This window comes from Sarcophilus harrisii, chromosome 3 (assembly GCF_902635505.1).
Source record: "Sarcophilus harrisii chromosome 3, mSarHar1.11, whole genome shotgun sequence".
Classification (NCBI taxonomy): Eukaryota; Metazoa; Chordata; class Mammalia; order Dasyuromorphia; family Dasyuridae; genus Sarcophilus; species Sarcophilus harrisii.
Window position 1 is genome coordinate 16826803 of NC_045428.1, and position 14494 is coordinate 16841296.

Genomic DNA, 14494 nt, shown 5'->3' on the forward strand with positions numbered 1-14494 from the left:
TATTTTTTTGTTTAAGAGCATTTCTAGGAAAGCAATGTAGTGACCAAGTGATTTATTTTATACATCAAAATCTGAGAAGCAAAAAGTAAAAATGCCTTTAAAAAAGAAAGTAGTGTCAGAAGCTAAACTTGTCTTTAGATTGTCTCTATTTAAAATTGACCCTGGTTGCACAAAGCCTGTTCTTATTATCTTATTAGTAGATGCAGATATCTTTATCTCCTCATCAAAGCCAAAATGATTTCCATGGGTCATCTGATAATAATTGCTAGTTCTCACCCAAATTTTCTAGGTGTTGTTACCAAGAAATTATAGCTTTCAATTCATCTAAAGTCCATGATGAGATTTATGAAGCCCAGTGGCTTAGTATATGAGAGAGCTAAATGTTCTCCCACAAGATTAACACAGATCTACCAGGATCACTGTCAGTGGTGACACATTTTCAGCAAAATTTCACATTTCCAGTGAAGTATTTCCTTAACTCTTTGGGAATATCAGTCTAGAGTCTTCTGTCCCTCATTGGCCACGCGCTGGATGAAAATTTTCCCTGACAGTTTAGCTTTGATGTCTTGACCTCCCCCCATTCATATATCATAAGTAACACAGCATCTTCAGAGGCATCGCACTGACGCAGCATTGGTCACCAGCCTCCCCTAAAATACGTTGACAGTGTGTACCTGTTTTGTAGACCAAGCCACCCTCGGGGAGCAAGTGAAGCGAGTCAAAGAAATCGAGGCGATCGAAAGTGACTGCTTCATCCAGCAGACCTTCCGATCGAGCAAAGAAGTCAGGAAGGTAAGTTGTCCCTACTGGGAGGAGTCCTTGGGCTTCCAACTGAGGAGGTGTCCTGGGAGTGCCGGGGATTTTGGCGAGGAAGGGGACATTTGGGAAAACAGCCGCTCAGACGTGCTCTCCAGAGCAACCAGGCCCTGTCCAGGCCCATGCTGAGAGCCCCCGGTTTGTCCTGGCTTTGACATGGTCGGCCAAGGTGAGAACTCCATGCCTGCTGATCATAATGTGTGCTTTTATACTTAAAATGAGGCACTGTCTTCTCACCTTCCTAACAAATCCATCAGTAGAAGGAAAGTTGTGTGAGAATGGCTGGTCCTTCTTTGGCAATGAGTGTCTTCTTCCACTGCCTTTAGGAGCCCAGAGAAAGATGGCGTATCCTCTCAGCACAGTTGTTTATAGTTTGTTCCATTGCAGCAGAAGAAACTGTTGATAAATATTATCATTCCTGTTGAATATTTTATGGTCACACTCACTCATTAGAATAGCTTAGAAATCATTAGACAAAGTTATTTTTGTTAAAAAAAAAAAAAAAAAAAGTTTCTTTTCTAAAATAAGAAATTATCTAAAAAATATTTTGAACATGCATAGATCATGAAGACATGTTTTATGATTCCCATTTATCAGAAATATTCTATTTCTTTCAACATTTTATAATTTGTAGCTCTCAAAATTGTGTATGTATCCAGAGACAAGCGTAGCTTTGGAATCATTAGAGCTGATTGGTTAGTGATGAAATAAAGACTTTGTCAGCTCATCCCCCTTCCCTCCAGAATGGTAGGCCTGAAACTCTGACGCCACTTAAAAAACTGCTTTTCTGGATCTCTGGGAGCCATTCAGTCAGTGAACATTTATGGAGCCCCTCCCATGCTCCAGGCACCCTGCTAAGCACTAAGGTACTAAGAAAGGCAGAAAGAAGGTTCTGATTCCTTTTCCTTGAGCTCTGTTCTCCTTGAGGTGATCAACTGAGCTCTATCCTTGGGCCTTAAAATGCTTTCCCTTCCTCTGCCTCTGCTCTGAGCCTCTCAGTGCCACTGGGGGAGGTTCTGCAGCCATGAGCCCTAGGGGGTCCTCCCTGCTACCACCTTCCCATTCGCCCTCATGGACTCTCTGGTGCCTCCAGTCACTCCTGGAAAACGTCCTCACCTTCTTTACAGAGAAGAGGAAAGCAGTCTCTCCCTGGCTTCTTCACATTCCCTGCTCCACAGCTACCTTTATATCTCTCCTCCTCTAGCTCTAATCATGGGGGGAAAGTCACTCTTCTTGCCCCCATGAAGGTCCTTTCTATCTCCCCTCTCCCATGTTTCTAGCTCTCCTTTATATGTGGGCTTTCCTCCAAATACAAGTTCCTGAGGGCAGGAGTCATCTTATTTCCTTGAATTTATCTCCCTCTCATTAAACAAAGGGCCATGTGTGTGTATACAGCATATGTGTGTATGTATATATATGTATATATATATATATATATATATATATATATACATACACACACAGATACAGTGTTTAATAAATACTTTATGTGTCCCCATCATTCAGTGTACCTTATCTATTGTCAACAAATATGTTTTTAAAAATAAAAATAAGGGGCAGCTCAGTGGTGCAGTGGATAGAGCACCAGCCCTAAAGTAAGGAGGATCTGAGTTCAAATCTGGTCTCAGACACTTAACACTTCCTATTATGTGACTCTGGGCAAATCACTTAACCCTAATTGCCTCAGCAAAAAAAAAAAAAAAAAAAAAAAATGAGTACCCTCTCCTAAAAAATAAAAATAAAACCTTAATTTAACCAGTAATGCCTTAAAAACTATCTATCTTATATCTCTCCTCCTTTCTCTGCTCCTAGAAGCAGTAGCTAAGGGGCAACTAATAAACCCAGTGGATAGAGTCAGGAGGACCTGAGATCAAATCAGACACTTACTAGATGTCTGACCCTGTACAAGTCACTTAACTAGTTGCCTTTTAAAAAATAATTTAGAGGGGGAAAAGGAAGCAGTAACTAACCTCAGGGCCACTTCCTCACTTACTGCTTGACCTGCCACTCTCCTAAAACTGTTCTCCCAAAGTTTGCCAGCAACATCTTAGCTGCTAAGTCTAGAGATACTTTTTTCCAATATCAGGTATTTTCAAAGATACTTTGCTTATCCTTCTTTGATACCTTATCTGCTTTTGAGTGTTGATTATCCCCTCAACGGTAGGGTCCCTTCTCTTTAATGTCATTTCTAGTGATTCGCTCTCCTTCTGTTTCCTCTGCTTCCTTTTCCACACACATGTCACCAAGATTGCCTTTGGCTTTCTTGCCCCACTCTTTCTCCCTTGGTATTCTTATGGGGATGTGGTACTTCTATCAGTTCCGTTTTCTCTATAAAGACGTCTCCCCCGAGTATAATCCTTTAGGGGAGAAAATGGGTATTCAATGAAATTGAAGACTTTCAAGCTTTCCTGATGAAAATACATTGATTTTTAAATGCAAGATTCAAAAGAAGCATAAAAAGGTAAACAGGAAAGAGAAAGCATAAGGGATTCGATGAGATTAAACTATTTATGTCCTTACATGGGAAAATATTTATAAATCCTAAAAAGTTTCTCATTAGCTAGGAGGAGTATACAAGGACAGAAAGCAGAGGTATGAATTGAATATGATGGTATGATTATCTAAAATAAAATCAAATTGAGGAATGAGAAAGAAGAATGCACTGGGAGAAGGGGAAGGGTAGGCATAGGAAGGGAAAGATGGAACAGGATAACATAAAGGAGGCCTGAAAGAGCTTTGAAGGAAGGGAGGCGGGGAGCACGAGAACCTTACTCTCATCAGAATTGGTTCAAAGAGGGAAATAGACTCAGTTGGATGTAGAAATCTGTTGTACATACTGGAAAATAGGAGGGAGGGGGATGGGACTGGGGAGGGTGAGAGGCAAGAAATAGAAGGGGTAGGTATTTTAAGAAAAAGCACTTTTAACAATGGACAGAGTAAAGGGAGAAAGAGTAGGACAAACAGGGGAAAATAAGATGGGGAAAATACATAGTTGGTAATCATCACTGTGGGAAAAGTTCACCATAGTTTCCCTGATAAAGACTCCATTTCTCAAACAAATAGACAAGATGAGTCCCCAGACACGAGTGCCCAGCCCTTCTCTCTCAGTCTCTCCTACTTCACCCCTGGTGGCTACAGGAGTGTCCCCCTGGATGTGTCTCCAGCTCAGCTGCCATGTTCTGGAACTCCTCCTCAATGTCACATGTCTCAGCAACAAAGTGAAGGCCTTGGGGGCCTCCTGCCAGTCTGAGGCCTTGGAAAGGTCTTCAGTGGGAGGACAATGGAGAAATGAACTTCAGATTGAGGAGGCCAGCGTCCAAAAGGGGATTTGTGGTTTCCGGAACAGATTCAGATACGGGGCTAGTGGGCTTTTGGTCAGGGATGGATCAAGATGCGGTTAAAAATACATGTATCGGAGTGTTTAAAATTTACTATAAAAAAGCACTGAACTGAAAGGAAGGAGGAGCCAGAGTGAAAAAAAGAAAAGGAAACTCGTGAGAGGAAGTGGGATGACTGGCCTAAGAAGTCAGTTTGAGTTCTGGGTCTGGAGGGAAGCTCCTGGCTGGGCACCTTTGGCAGATCACTCTGGGCCCCACACAGTCCTCTTAGGTCAACGCTTCAAATACCCCAAAGGTGGTACGGATAGAGTCAAGTCTGTTTATTAAAGCCACAGAGGACGTTGATTGGAAAGAGCCATGAAATCCTCTAGGACAGGAATGGGATTCAGAGGGAAGCATCTAGTTCCCCCAAAGAAAATATGAAATAAGGGAAGATCCAAGGGCACAGCACTCAGGGGGAAAATGGATCTCTAAAGAAAGGGGAGGATTGAAGATGTAGAGGACTCTCAGGCAGATCAAGAGCTAGTAGGAGAGTCAAGAACACATGAGAGGGAGGGCGGTAAATGTGTATGTATGTGTGTTTCTGTGTTTGTGAGTGTGAGTGTGTGTAAGTGGAGACAGACAAGGGGCCCTGGCTGCTGGGGCTGCTTGGAGAATGGTCCCCTGTAGATGTTTGTGCCGGTGTAACACACCCAGTCCCCAAAAGCTGAGGTGTGTGCGGGGAAGAGACTGAGCCGTCTTGGAAAAGGGAGACACTATGTCTGAGAGTCCCCCCAACACACACACACACTCACACCCCTGCAGTCCCCTCCCCCCCACCCTCTCTGAAAGACCCCCCTCCCGTGGCTTCTGGCCTCCAGACTGCTCCGGCCCAGTGACTTGTCCAGCAGCCCCGGCCAGCGGGCGGCTCCGGCAGAATTTGGATCCAGACTCTGGGTGGAGTCTAGCTGTCATAAGGTGGTGGGAGGGCCGGACAGGGCTGGGGGTGGGGAGGTAAATGGGCAGATGTGGACAGGGGACAAGAGCGTTCCAAGACTGGCTTTCTCCTACCTACTTATTCCCTTTCTTGGGGACTTCTTCCTTTCTGAGCATCACCCTTGGGTTTTTCCTTATTTGACATTTTCCTTTGGAACTAAGTGTTTCTCTTCAAATTCACTGATTTCTACTCTTACAAGTCCTCCCAGCCGGCTTCCTCTGCAAGTACATGAGCACATTCTGCCCCATCTGGGGGCCACTGAGAACTGGGGGCCCTCCCTGCAGACTTCACCAGTGGCATCTGAAGGAGTTTTTAAGTTCCCCCGTTTTCCCCTTCTCTCTTTTCCTTCATGCTTTGTATGGCTTCCTGGGGTTTTGTGGGTTTGTCCTCCTCCCCGCTCCCTTCCCCAGGGGCCCCTGGGGCTCTCTACACCATATCCATCCCTGTCAGGGCCCTGTCTCTTGCAGCAAGGCTGCTGGTCTTTCTCCTTGGATTCCCTTCCCCCACTAAGTTCACGGGACAAGTTTTCTCTGGGTTCCTGAAAGGCTCCTGGGTCACCCTGTCTCTTCCCTGCCTCTCCCCTGGCTCTTCCATAACTCGCTGCTGTTCCAGCAGAATCTCCAGAGGACCCGTCCATATTCCTCTTCTTGGGGAGCTTATTTATTCGTGTTTCCCTGATGCCTGATTTTTTTATCCTGGTCATTTAACATCTGACCCTCCCCGCAAGCATAGCACTCTTTCTTGTGACACAAGAAGGGGGTCAACACACTGAGTGACAACACACTGAGTGACGTCATAACCATACGTAGAGCACAGCACTCCCCGTCGTCGCCCACCTCTCCCCAGAGAAGAGAGCGGTTTCCCCAAGGTGAGATGGAAGACAAGAAAAAGCTGCCATTGACACCTGTCACTGAAATCTCTGGTACAATCAAGCTCCTGTGGCTACAGAGCTCTGCAAGGTTGGGAAGGACACAGTGAGTCCTGTCTCTTGGCCCGTTTTCTCCCCCCAAACCCCTGTCTGATTCGGAAATTCGATTGAAGACGTTGGAGTTGAGATAAATCATCACCCTGGAGAAAAATGGTTTTCGGTCTTAATGAGACTCGGTAGTCAGTTCCCATTTCCTTTTCCATCCAGATCACGGTCTTAAATCTTCACAGCAGCTGTCAGTTATTCAGAGGAATACCACCATTTGCTAAACCCAAGTTAACTTTCCCTACATGTTTTTCAGGTTTTAGCCAGCTTGGTACCCCGTCGGTTAAGAGCAGGTAGAGTTCAGTTAAAGGCAGTAACCTGCTCACCATGGGAGCTGTCCGGCAGAGAACTGCCCCTGGTAGTTTGGGGCGCCCCTTCCCGGAGGCCAGACATCCTCTTGGGTCTAACAGGGGGCTCACTTCAGTCTGGGCGACCTCTCCAGCCCTCCAACCCTCACAGTCCCACACCGACCCCAGTGGGCCGAGAGAGCTCCAGCCGCTTCTGAGGCCCCTGGCTGGGAGTCACCAGTGACGGTGACCATGGGTCCGGGCGTCCAGAGACCGGAGCTTTACCAGGTTCTGGTTCTGACACTAGACAAGCCCACCCGGGTCTCTGTGCCTGGAGTTCCTCAGGCCTCGGGGTTGTGAAGAAAGCGCCCCGTAAATGTGAGTTGTTATGGGAGTGTGCTGCAGGCGTGCTGCCCACCCCAGGAAGTGGGGTCTTTTCATTCTCTAGTCTGGGGGAGACCCTGCCGAGTACACGACTGCCCCCAGACACTGTAAGAGTTGCATCCCTGCCCAAGGCCCTGAATTGAGACAGCAGCTTCCTTCCTCCCTCCAGCCTCCTGGACCCCTGTTGTGGCTGGCAGCCCCCCTCCTCTGCCAGAGCCAGACTCTTCCTTTCCCAAGCCTCGGCCCCACAGGATAAATAGTGAAATGCAGTGGGCAGACTCTGCTCTCCCACCTCCCTCCCCCAGAGAGGGGCCTGTGGAGGTCAGGGAAAGTCTCACTGTGATACCCAAGGTCCCGCGCAGGGCCTGGTGCTGGACAAGGGGCAGTGTGTGGCCCAGGAGGCGTGGTGCTGGGAACGTTTGCCATCAGGCCTGGTGTTCCCAGCTCAGGCTCAAGCTGCTCTCGAGATCACCTGATTGTTGGCCTCTCAGTGGGCCTCGCCATGGCGGGGTGGGTTATCGGGGACTGGCCTGAGCTCAGGATGCCAAAGGACAGCCGAGTGTTCAGGTCCGGACATTCAATTGAAGGAGGAAGCCCTAGCTGAGCGTGCTCTGAGGAGGAGGACTGGAGAGAGAGGACCTAGGAGGTGTCTTGGAGTACTCACAGCCTCGGAAGGGAAGACCATGAGCCAGAACAGGAAGGAGCTGGCCAGACCAGGAGTCAGCCGCCCTGAGCCGCAGGGAGCCAGAATAAAGGCCCCCTGGAGAACTGTTTTGCTTTGCTCTGGGGAGATGGGGCTGAAAGGGGTTGGGGCCCCAAGCCCAGGACTTGCAGAAACAGGGGGCCTCAAGTAGGAGCTGCCCTTTCCGGAAGCTTAACCCTTGGGTCAGGTTTTAGGAACAGAAGAGAATTGTGGGTGTTGTAGGAAAGATGGGGGGCTGCTGAATGCTTGTGCTCCAAGTCAGCCTTGGAAGGAGAGGACAGAAATGGCACCATCTTAAGCAAGCTTAGCTAGGAAGAGGCAGGAACGGGACATGCTGGCCCTGGGCCTGAGAAGGGGTCAGAGTACCAGCCGGAGGGACCTGGGGAGGAAGAGTCACAGAGAGGAGGAGGAAGGCTCCTGAGTCTGCGCAGACAGAGCGGGCACCTCAGGGAAGCAGGAGCCGTTGCTGGCAGGGTTCAGCGGACATTGGATTTTGGTGCCCGCTGTGTGTAGGACTGACACCCAGGGGGGTCCCTGGGTCTCCCAGGCAGGTCACAACAGTGGAGTGCTCACCCCGCAGGGCACATTAACAGGCTCTTCCACAGCAGGTGCCGGCCCTCCGTGTGCCCAGTGCCAGGCCTGGAAACGAGCAACATCCTGCCTCCCAGGAGCTCCTGACCAGATGGGAGATGGGTACAGATGCAGCCCTGGAGCCGCAATGGAGCACCAGCGAGGAGCAGGCGGCCAGGGAAGATCCTGTCCGCACGTCAGGGAAGGAGGAATGGAGAGAGGCCATCTGGTCTGAGCGCCAGGCATCCCAGAGAAAGGGGGAGACCAGACGCACCCCTGCCCAGTGCCCAGCAGCGAGAGATGATCCACAGACTGACCCGAGACCCGTGTGGCCAGAGCACAAAGGGCACAACACTCGGCACATGAATGAAGTAAAGATGGATCACAGAAGCTCTTCAAACCACCAAAAACAGGAGTTTTTATTTTATCCTGCAGGCAGAGTGACCAGAGGGGACATGACCTTGGCAGCAGGGTGCTGGATGGGTCTGAGGAGAGGCACACCTGCATGCACTCTCCCCCCCCCCCCGCAATTAAATAAGAGTCTATTGGAGCAGTCCAGATGAACCCCTGAACAGAGAGGAAGGAGCCCCAGGGCTGGCAGTGGGAGAGGAAAGAGCCCCGGGGGAGATGTCCCCAGGACAGTGGAGGAAGATGGGGAGTGAGGAGGAGGAGAAGCCGAGAAGCCCCCGCAGGTGACGGGGGTATTAAGTGTGGGTCTGGGTGTGTTTGGGGTGCCAGCAGCAGGTGGGCACTAATGCTCTGCGGAGTCCCAAGAGTCTGGAGCCAGAGAGATGTCAGAGGTGGAAAGTTTTGTTTCTCCTCATCAGCAAGCTCTCCCATTGCTACAAAGTGGCCAGAACCCGCTCCTCACAGTGGGTTAGGGGTGTGATGCTTTGGGACATTTCATTGATGTGGACCCCTATAAAATACCCCGAGTGGTGCAGCTCCATTGGGTGTATGATTCAGTGAAGTCAGGCCAGCAGGAGCTTAGATGTCCTGGCCATCCCCAGGGAAGGAGCTAAGCTCCACAGGGGCTCAATAGGCTGCTGAAAATGTCCCAGGGAAGTGGGGGGGGCCAGGATTGAACCCCAGGCCTGCCCCCTAGTTGCTGGCAGGACTCACGGTCACTGCTGGGTCTGGGCCAGGGTCTGAACTCTAGCTCCTTCCACTGCACCCTGCCCTCTTCAAAAGAAAGTTACCCCAAAATAGGATTTGGGCCAATAAAAAGAGAAGGAAAGTTTCTTTAATTGTTTACCATATAATAAGCTCTCCCACCCCAAGAATTGTCCCTCCTCATCCAGAAGTCCGGGGAATCCTCCTCACGGCACTGTCTCCGAGAATCGGTGCTTCCTTGTTCAGCTACAAAAGCGGTTGGACCACCCTGGCCTCCCCAGCCCAGGCTGCCATAACGTGCCCGTTTTGTTTTTGTCCAGCCCACTGACCCCAGCGAAGGGAAGCAGGAGCCGGTCGCTTCGGGAACAGTGACTGCAGATCCACCGCATGTCGAAAAAGAAATCGAGCCCAGCAGCATCCCGACTGCTATCAAGTACCAGGATGATAATTCTCTAGCCCACCCCAACGTAAGAGCTCTGGGCCTTCGGCCATTGCGGGGAGGGAGATCCAGGGCCAGAACGGGAGCCATCCCTGTTCTCAAATCTATGAGGGCAGAGACTTGGAGAAGGGGTCCTGGTGGAGGTTGAGTCACAGGATCCCCAAGCTGTGGTCACCCCCAGTCAGAGGGAGCAAGGAACAGGCTGGCCAGAGGCCCAAACGGGCCCCAAGCACCTGCGATCTCCAAGCTCGAGCAAAGTAGTAATTTGTTCCTTTATTTTTCTTTCTAACAGCTGTTTATCGAGAAGGCCGAAGCCGAGGAAAAGTGGTTCAAGAGATTAATTGCTCTGCGACAAGAACGACTGATGGGTAGTCCAGTTGCCTGACTAACACAGGATTGATTTCACTATAACAATGAAATTAAAGTTTGGGGGGACACCAGAGTGAAAGATGCGTGTGCTTGTGTGTGTGTGCTGATGTTATTTGACGAGCTCAATAAAGTGGCCGTTTTAGCCCATTTTCTCCTCCTTGCTTTTTCCTGCTCAATTAGGCAGGAGTGTTACAGATTGTTTCTGCAGTAGAAATATCAGAAATTTGGGGGTTGTCTGAGAAGGCTGAAGCTGTAGTGGCTAGAGAGTTGAAGTCGGGCTCCCCCAGCTCCCGATGGGGCCGCCTTTCTGCCCTCGGGCTCCTCGCCAAAGAAGTTTCATAAGTTGCAGAGCAGCTGTCCGCTGCATCAGTGGGAAATTTTCTGTCTAATCAGATGGCTGGACCCAAAACAAGAACATACAGCTGTCCTAAAAATAGCCGGGGTCCAGCTGCAAGTCCAGTGTCAAAATATAGTTAGCAAGTGTTCGGAAAATGGCGAGTAAGACTTTGGGTGTGATTTTTTTTAATTTGTTAATTTTTTTTTCATTTTAATTTGTAAAATTTAATTTGTTTAATTTGTTACAAAAAGTATAGCCCTCTCCATTCCCTTTCTACCTTCCCCTAAAAAACGTCAGTAAAACTGCCCAGTAGAGTGATTGTGATTAACAGTTCTCTGGGTGAGGGTTTTTAAGAGAGAGGATGTGAATGAATTACACATTTCTAGGAATCATTGTAAACTCTAAACACAAGGCTTCACAGCGCATCTAGTTGGAAAATTCTTAATTCTTTGTTTTAACCAATAACCTTTGCAGTCATAGACAAAAGGGGGGGAAATCATTTCTTTGAAAAAAATCTACACATATGCAAAGTATTAAGTTTTATGTATGGAAGGAAAGGCATGTTTAGTAAAAACATTTTTAAATAGTCAGAAATTTTGTTTGCTACTATTTAGAAACTGACTCTTACTGGAGGCTTCCTTGAAAGCCAGTAGCATAAGACATTTTCTCCTGTAGCCAGAATTCCAGAAATCATGTCTAACAGAGAGGAAGAACTCCCAGAATCTCAGGATTGAAAGGGGTGTCAGAAGCCATGTAGTCTGCCCCGTGTCTAAACGAGTATTCTCTCTCTGTAGCACGCACAAGTCATCATCCAACCTTTGCGGGAAGACCTGGATCAATATTGGATCCCATTGCACGTCCTGATGCACCTGCGATCGAGCTGTGATTGTAGATAGATTTAAGCCAAAGGCAGAGCACTTGGCAGTAGGTCTTCTTGATTGACTTTGTTTTACTTGTGTGGATTGTTAAGCCAAATGGTTTCAAGTGCTTTTGAGTCTCAGCACAAGGTCACCTACAAATAGGGGCATCCAGGCCCTTGGCCGCTCACTAGGAATAACCCTCCTGTTGGACTCAGTGCTAGACATCCTGCATGACCGCGCCGCAAGGCCGCTCTGGGACCCTGTGTTCTCCCTGGCCTTCCTCATCTTATATGAGCAACCAGAAGGGGATCAAAGTTGCCTCTCGCTGTTACATGTGATTTCAGTGTATGTGCAATAGATATTGTGAATTGAAAAGGAGATTGTGCTTTATTGAATCAATTTTTTTTAAATGTGTGTGTGTGTGTGTGTGTGTGTGTATAACTTCCAGATTACATGGATGTAAATAACACCATAGATGTATATATATGTGCATGTATATCCAAATATACCAGGGTGACTGCAGAAATGTGGTCTGCTTAAAATTGTACATGTGAACTTTTCCTGCTCTTGTCTTATATTCTTCTCAACTCCAAGGGCGGTATAGTTTTAGGAGGATTTTGTAGCTATTGATGTCAGCCTTTTTTGGTAATGTGGTGTCCATGATTTTTCCCACTTATTCCTTCTCTTTCCCTCTCTTGGATTTCTTAAAAGAGCAATTTCTCAGTGTCCTCAAAATGGCACCGACTCAAAAGCAGCCTGCTCTCGTGCATATTTGCTCTAGTATGTCTGCTTTTCCCATCTTTGCGTTTTTTTTTTTTTTTTAAGTGTTATTTCTGCTTCCTCATATATCGCATCAGATCCCCGATGTTGGAGTCCCAAGATGGTTTGTTACAGAACTCTTGGCGTGTCTTTTACATTTCTCTCTGCTTATTGTTTCTGTTCCAGTTTTTGCTCTAAATAGCTAAGTGACCTAGTGAGTAGAGGGCGGACTTGGAAGTAGGACCTGAGTTCAAATTCTGCCTCAGGCCAGGACTAGCCGTGACCCTGAAGAAGACACTTCCACTCTTATGGCCTCAGTTTCCTTCACCGGAAAATAAGGATCATAATTGTCCCTGAGTGCCATGGTTGTTGTGAGAATCACATGAGATGATATAGATACAATACTTTACAAACCATAAAGTGCTTTATAGATATGAGATTATTATTAATTTCTTGGGAAAATTTGGCTTAGTTGGGTCCCAAGATAAGCTTTCCTCAAAATCACATTTCTATTCACTGCTTCTCATTTTGTGAGATGATAATGCTCAAAAGTTTCTACAGTCCCCCTCTTTGACCTATAGAGCGAAGGCGTCTATAATGTAAATTCATGCTGTCTTTGGCCAGTATGTCCAAGTTGCTTCTTAGAGTCATTTGTCCTTCTCAACGTGACCATTGACAATATGCTAATTCCTTAATAAATGGTACAGGTTCATGGCAATATCTGTTCCTTGATCCACTTTCCATTTGTTGGAAACAAAAACTTTTTTTTCTTCCCAAAGCAGACAGGATTAAATGATTGACCAAGGTCACACAACTAGTAAGTGTTAAGTATCTGAGGTTAAATTTTAATTCACGTCCTTCTGAGTGCAGGGCCAGCACTCTCTCCACTCCACCTAGCTACGCCAGCAATCACTTTTGTTAATAAGTCAACTTGCTCCCTTTCTTTCTCTTGTTTCTGACAATTTGGCATCATTTCTGACTTTTACTGTATAACTTTTGCTGGAATAACTGCACTGAGGGAACGGATTGAGAAGTTACTCCAGAGTAGTTTTCATTGGGATGGTGTTATTCCATGCCCGCCATGTCTGGTCCCTCCCGTGATTCACTGGCACGAGGCTCCACGCCAAGACTTTGGTCACTTTAATTCATGAGCCATATTTCCTAGCAAGTTTTTAACCACCTTTCTCCTAAATCTTAGCATTTGAAGTCACCAAAGAGTGAAGTATCTGTTGATTTCATTTGGAGGGCTCTGCTGACATCCTTAACCTTTGCAGCAGATGTGTGTGAGCAACAACAAAAAATCCAAGATCCACCTCTTGTCTGCTAACTTTATGTACATAAAACTCGTCAAAATTAATAGGATTTCAGGTTCACAGGGCAGCCAAGTGTGCCATGTTGTCAACGTTGTAAGGGTAAGATGAGCTGATAATTGCAGAGCACAATGCCTGGCACAAAACAAACACTATCGAAATGTTAGCTATTGTCATGTTTTTATTATTATCATTATTATCCTTCAGTTCCTCCAGTAATATTTCAAGTTATTGGTCACTGGACAAAGACATCGTATTTAATGCAACACTGTTAAATTGACATTTCCAGATTGTCTGAAAACTGTATAATTCTTAGCAACTTCTACTTTATGATCTTCCAAAGTTAATGGACAGTTTTGTATTTTTCCTTGTTTCGTGGATCACCATAACCAAAGAATTCTTCCGCTAGTGGCCAGGCTATGTATGGGCAGTGAGGCTCTGTACTATTAGCTAAGCCGATCCTTTGGCAGCGGAATCTCTCTCTCTAACCAGAATTCTTTCCTGAATGCTAGAAACTGCCATGAGAGCGACCCTTTGAGAGCTGAGGCTCTACTTTCTGTGATGAGGTGCTAAAGAAAGGAGGGTCGTTGTTGCTGTAAATATCTGTGATTGACAATGAGAAACTGTGAGAAGTTGGCGCTCAGCTGCAGAAAGAAGCATCTTATTATTATTGTGTGTCCACTGTATGCCTGCCGGGACTCCCAGTTTGAATAACAACTGGTAGTCTTCTGTATCTAGATTTGCTGTCACAACTTGCAAGTGTTCTCCATTTTGAGTGTATTTTGGAAAATGAACTCTTTGAGGATGTTATATTTTTTTTTTGCTAAAATACAAATAAAAACACCAACTTTGAATTCATTTATCCTGACTCTTGATGGGCGTGCACTCTAAAATTCGGAGAACACATAATAACTAGTAGTGTATCAAGGCTCTTTGTTATTGAAATAGCCTTCACTTCTAAACCTCAGCTTAAGAAAATGAAAATGGACTCAGGATGGTTCTAATTCCTGTGATTCTGTGAATGTCTGTGCAACAAGTGCTTAGACTGGGGCAGCTAAGTAGTGCAGTGGTTAGAGCACCAGCTCTGAAGTCAGGAAGACCTGAGTTTGAATCTGGCCTCAGACACTTAACACGTCCTAGCTGTGTGACCCTGGGCAAGTCACTTAACCCCAATTGCCTCAGCAAAACAAACAAACAAAAAAAAAAAAATAGTGCTTAGACTCTTGGGGCTGGAAATCCTAGAAAGCTTCACCTTAGAGC

General features: G+C 46.8%; 1 protein-coding gene across 3 annotated transcripts in view; it reads left to right on the top strand.

Moving 5' to 3' along the window:
• Window positions 1–14092, top strand: part of RSRC1 (arginine and serine rich coiled-coil 1) — a 344747-nt gene extending 330655 nt beyond the window's left edge. For 2 of the 3 annotated variants that reach the window (XM_031957568.1, XM_031957570.1), the window contains 4 exons: window positions 686–792; window positions 8083–8418; window positions 9481–9627; window positions 9892–14092. In XM_031957568.1, coding sequence (XP_031813428.1) covers window positions 686–792; window positions 8083–8418; window positions 9481–9627; window positions 9892–9984 — 683 coding nt within the window. In that variant the 3' untranslated portion in view covers window positions 9985–14092. The remainder of the gene's footprint in view (window positions 1–685; window positions 793–8082; window positions 8419–9480; window positions 9628–9891) is intronic. The other variant, XM_031957571.1, reaches the window with a different exon arrangement.
• Window positions 14093–14494: the final 402 nt, after the last annotated feature.